The following is a 6,026-nucleotide window of genomic DNA, read 5'->3' as shown; positions in this document are numbered from 1 at the left end:
TGAGTTAAAGTAACTATGCATATATACACAGTTACTAACACTGCAAGATTTTGCATTAGCTGATGAGGTTGCTCATAATGATAAAAGAGCAATTATTAAAAATTGAACACCAATTACTTCTATCAAAAAAAATATCATCCTCGTCTTCTCACCTATAATTGAAATTACAATTTTGAAGCCCAAGGCAAACCCAAACGACAGATTTTCTCGTAGGAGAGTTTTGGTTACTGCTTACTAAAGTACTTCTTAAGAGTTGAAATCTCTTCTGATCCCTTCCAAAGGGCCCAAGTTCACATTTTGCCTATAAAAGGAAATATGCAGAGCTTTTTCGCTCTCTCTGCAATTTAATATCTCAACAAATAATTACTAGAAGAAAGAAGTTTTAAATGCTACAAAATTATTCTTAAATACAACAATAATTCGAAGTACATTAACAATTCCTTTTTTTTTTTTTCCTTTTTTTTTTGTAATGCAATTCAACAAGAATGACCCAAAAAAAAAAAAAAAAAAACTCTTGTGGTGTTCACTACTTATACAAAGTTATATTAAATAGCCAGCACAAAGCAGATGATAGCTCCTTGAATGTCATTTACTATCTGCAACAGCATTTGTATCATCTGTCATTTCTTGAATGAAAATTTCAGTAGGTTCAAGGCTTGTTCTCAAGGTGTCATGCCCAAGCTGTGCTCTTTCATTGTCTCCAAACCCAAAGATTTTTCCACGGTTAGTAACAACAACTGTGTGGTACAACCCAGTACTAATTTGAGATACATGGTGACCTCTTAAGCATTCAAGGATTCCGGGCCTCATGACTTTATCAGATACTCCCCGCTCTGGGAACCCAAGGCTACCAAACCCCATCCACCCAAGCCATAAACCGATCCATCATCTACTAGAACAAAGGTTTTCCTCTTTCTTGCACATACCTACAGGATCATAGGTAGGAATCAGCAATCTCAGTCACAAGAAAGGAGTAGAGGAGGTGGTGCTTTCAAAAGTTTTGCAACACCAAAGGTTCCATTTCCTTGTTAATAATCTACTATATCTTTTGTAACAAAAAAGATGTTGCACAATAGCAATTTACTTGGTATACATAATAATGAATTTCATTACAAATGACAAAAATATATGGACGAATCAAACCTGCACAGCAAGATGGCTCTTAAGGCAGTTCAGGAGTGCTGGAGTAGTTTTATCAGCCTCATCTCCATGGCCTAGTGCACCACAGTAGCCTTTGCCCCAAGTATATACCTGCAACCGTCATAGCAGAAAGTTGGAACTTGTAAGAACTTGAGTAAACAAAAACCAGGCACATTCAATCAGAAAAGACAAGCTCTTGGCCATAGTAAGAATAATAACGATTTTGAATTTAGAAACTAACAAGTCCACTGGAGTCAAGTGCAACGGCATGCTCATCACCAGCAAAGACACGAACCACATGAATACCCTTTATCCGGAAAGTCTGGATTGCACGTGGTTGGAACTCATCATGCTGCTCTCCATGGCCAAGACAGAAATTAGAACCTGAACCAAACGAGTAGACTGCCCCGCTGTCAGTTACAGCTAACACATAACTTGGACCTGCAGCAATCTGAACTACAGAACCAACTCCCTCAAGCACTTCAACAATTTTGGGAGTTGGTCTGTCTAGGGTATCACAATGACCAAGCTGCCCATGTGTGTTGGACCCACATGTATAAACATGTCCTTGTCTTGTGAGGAACACAGTGAAATTGAGCCCTGCAGCAACCTTAAACAGGTCCTAACTCATTAATGTTAAATATACTAGTACCATGCATCTCACAGATTAGTAGAAAATTATATGTAAATTAAAAAATATTTTAATAATATAATTGAAATCGAATAATAAGAATTGAAGAAAAAAATCCTTAAGTAATATAGCAAAAAGTACATCATGTAAGACCAAATCTTTATTAAAACTAAAACTATAATATTATTACTAAAATTAATAATGAAGCTCCTTTAATTTTTATGAAATATTTCATATTTAATAAGAATTATATATTCTGAATTTCTTGAAAATTTGGTATAGCTTTTTAATTAGAACAAACAATGTTAATAATTTAACACATTTATAACAAGTCACATGGTGAGATCGTGTTGTACAACTTGTAATACTTACATTGAACCACATAGTACAAACATGACATATAAGACCCATTTTTTATTAAAACAAAAAAATTATAGTAGATAATTAAAATGAATAAAATAAATAATGAAACTTTGTGTTAATTTCCAGAAACTCTTGATAGTAGAATTAAATTACAGTAATATTTTTAAAACCTTTTGAAACTTTGGCAATAGAGTTTCATTTCAAACACCTACATCAATTACTTTAATATATTTTAATGTAGTAATTATACACCATATGACCAAAAAAGAAAATAAAAGAAAAGGGAGTCCATGTGGTGCAATCAGCATCTGCAGGACACAATATAATATATGAATGATACGGTTTGGACATGAGCTTATAATATTAATTTACTTGTGAATGTTAAATGACATTATTATTATTAATTCAATAGTTAGGGGGGATTTGAACCTTGGACGTCTCCGTTGGAAACACTATGTGGTGCTAGTTGGAAACACTACAAGGCTCTTGAAAAAATAAAATACAAAAAGTAAAAAAAATAAAATGCAAAGGTAAAGACCCATTATTATATAATTTCACAATTCTCATATATTGTATCAGGGGCTCTATCATTTTTCACATGAATTTTTTTTTTTTTTGGGGGGGGGGGGGGGTTGGGTTAAGATATGTTTTAGTTATAACTAATGAGAATTTCTAATACTTTTATTTAATAGTAAATTATTGAGGGTGTTAATAATAATCATTCAAAAATCATGATTTTAAAATTAAGTTAACCACCCCGAACTATAGGGGAATTATTTAATTCAACAACGTATTTAATAAAGTGCAGTCACTTGTTGCTATCACAATTTTAGGACTTATCATATAGTACACGATATTGAAGGAAGAAAATAAACAATAATTGGGCAAAATCAAGTCTTCAACTGACCAAACAAATAAAATCCTATCCATTACAAGGGGAAAGTAGAAAAAAAGGGGGGGGGGGGGGTGGGATGAATGAGAAACCACAGTAATGCCTAAGACAAGAGAAAAAAACATGACCACCTTCTAGTAGATCCATAAATCCCTTCTTAACACTTCACAATGAATAGACAAACGTATTCTTAGACCTTAGAAAGACACCAAAACCAGCCAGCTCAAACAAGCTTAGTATATACCGTTCAATGTAGCACACAATGATTGAGATCAAAGAGCTAAGAGAGAAAGAGGGGGAGGGGATTATCTACAATAATGTGTAAGTTAACACACATTTGCACACCAATCTATATCAACCATCATCTAAAAAAAATTACATCCATTAAATCTGGAACTCAATTAACTAAATTCTCTACAAAATTTATTTTTTGCAATAAAAGAATGGTGTATCCAGGTACCTGCTTGCAAGGAACTCCCNGTTTTTTTTTTTTTTTTTTTTTTTTGACGATTTATTGAGCCTGATACTTAAACCTTTTTGGTGAGAGAGAAAATTTTTTGGCTAAATATGATTTCGAAAAGCTAAATGCCAATGCTACTAATATAACAGAACCTAAAACTAACCATGATATTTTTTACACGTGCAGCCTAAACGACAGATTTTATCTTAGGTGAGTATTGATTACAAAGGTCCTTGAGGGTTGAAGCCCAAAGCAACCCAGACGACAGAACATAGTTGAAAAATTCATAAACCATAAGGAAAAAAAAAATTTGAAACAAACAAACACTTAATGAGTACCACCATATCTCTAGGAAGTGATTCTCAAATAAATAAATAATCTCTAGAAAGTACTTGTCTCAAATACAGCTACCTAGCTCTTGAATTAACCATGTGCTGAACAACTCTCAGCATGTGGTTAATTAGGACTTTAGCTTACACTAACTACCAACTGTCAGGTAGTTAGAAGATCGAATAGCTTGTTTAAAGGATTAACACTTCATTTTACATATTTTAACCAAAAAACACTCATATTTGAGGGTAAAATTGTGCATATACACGGTTATTGTATGTCTTGCATTTAATATTTTACTATTTTTTTCTCTCTCCTTCACTTCACTCTCTCATTTTCTCTCTGTTGCTTCTCACTCTCACCTCTCTCTCTTTTTATCTCTGGTCCCTCACTCTCACTCACCAATCTTCGAAGCAAGCTGCCACTGATGAACGAAGAAGCAAGCCGCCGAAGAAGCAGGCCATGCCGCCGAAGAAGCAAGCCATGCCACCTTTGCTCTCGCCGTGCCACCGCCGAAGCTCACTCACCAATGGTATCTTCGATGCTCACTTGCCGAAGCTCTCGTCGTGCCACCACCGATCGCCACTGAAGCTCTGTTTAATCAGTGGGTTTTTGGGGTTTTGATCTTTTTAATTCTTTGTTTGATCAGTGGGTTGGGGTGATGGTACTTGATGGTGGTGGCTGATGCTGATGTTTGATGATGGTGGGTTGATGATTGTGGCTGGGTGGGTTAATGGTGGGTGTGGACTGACCATTGATGGTGGGTGAAAGATGAATATTTTATTTGAATAAATGTGTATAATTAATATGAGTATTTTGTAAAAATGAGAGTCTAAAATAAAAGAAAAAAAAAGTAAGTTTTTCATGCAAATTTATAAAATTTTTACATTCATTGATGTAGACGCTCTAAACTCCCTTTTCTTTTAGGATGCCAGCTTCCCTTGAAGCAACCTACTCCAAATATCACCTAAACAGTAAACACTACGCTAAGAAAAATCTAATTCCCTTTAAACGGTCCAAGGCCAGCAAGTCCTTAACATTTGGTATCAGAGCAGTTCTATTTTATCACTCTCATGATGACAGAAATTTGATCAACTTCTCAAAACAATGAAAAGATTACAGCCGTAACCAAGATGACTGATCACCATGATCAGGCGTTACAAGAAATTCATAGACAGCTACAGTTTGTTAATTTGTTAATGCAAAAAATGGTTGAGTCAGAAGAAAGAAGGCAGCAATCAGGGCCTCAAGGCTACCACGTTTCTAGCAATTCAAGAGCTACAGAGTCTGCATTGGTTAGCCAAATCAAGCCCTTGAAATTTGAATTCCCCAGATTCGAAGGAGATGATCCAGCCTGCTAGATTCACAAGGCTAATCAGTTCTTTTATTGTAGTACGCCTGAGCATCAAATGGTCCTGATGCCATCATATCACATGGATAATTAGGAAGCATTCATGTGGTTTCTGGATGCCGAGACTGCTGGATTGTTTGTTGGCTGGAAGGCATCTGTCAACGCTCTGCAAATTCAGTTTGGCCCAACCACATATGATGATCCAATGTAGAGGTTATATCTAGGCTCAAACAAAGTTCTAGTATGGCAACTTACAAAAGCAAATTCGAAGCTCTATCTAACAAAATCCTAGGATTTTCTGAACCACAGCTGCTTCTTGAGTGAGTTAAAGGATGTAGTATGGGGAAATTCTGTTGTTTTAAAAAATAAAATGGATGGCCTTTTTTTCCCTGATAATTAATAAATTTTATTGAAAAGAAACCTAAAACATGAAGAATGGAAGGGGTATACTAAATGAATAACAAATTTAGGTTCTAAGATTACAACGATCCGTAATCTCTAATTAATTATAGAAGGGATATGCTAACGTAGCCATCATCCACTCAAACAAAGTTCAAAAGAATTGCATCTTCACTTCTAAGATAAACCGCTCACATCCCAAAAAAATTCTAGCATTTCTTTCATGCTAAATGCATCACATTACACACAGGAATGACCTTCCAAATTACACTATTTCTGTCTTCCCAACTGGCCTTGGCAGCAAACTAGTAAATCTACAACATCCATAGGCATCACCCAATGAACTCCGAATAACCCAAAAACCATATCCCATAACTCACTTGCAAAAGGGCCATGTAATAGCAAATTACTCACCCATCACCCTTTACTACTTACACATAGAACACCAACTAACCGAATT

General features: G+C 35.3%; 1 protein-coding gene across 1 annotated transcript; it reads right to left on the bottom strand.

Moving 5' to 3' along the window:
* Window positions 1-314: 314 nt before the first annotated feature.
* Window positions 315-3,510, bottom strand: LOC136066189 (ultraviolet-B receptor UVR8-like; the record flags this gene model as incomplete). The annotated part of the gene is given in 5 exon segments (XM_065770094.1): window positions 315-869; window positions 872-926; window positions 1,144-1,251; window positions 1,382-1,750; window positions 3,487-3,510. Coding segments are annotated over 5 exon segments (840 nt in total), but the record flags the coding sequence as incomplete, so codon positions are not given.
* Window positions 3,511-6,026: the final 2,516 nt, after the last annotated feature.

This window comes from Quercus suber, unplaced genomic scaffold (genome assembly GCF_002906115.3).
Source record: "Quercus suber isolate HL8 unplaced genomic scaffold, Cork oak 2.0 scaffold_3B, whole genome shotgun sequence".
Classification (NCBI taxonomy): Eukaryota; Viridiplantae; Streptophyta; class Magnoliopsida; order Fagales; family Fagaceae; genus Quercus; species Quercus suber.
Note: the sequence above shows the minus strand (reverse complement) of the source record. Positions and strands in the feature narration are given on the sequence as shown.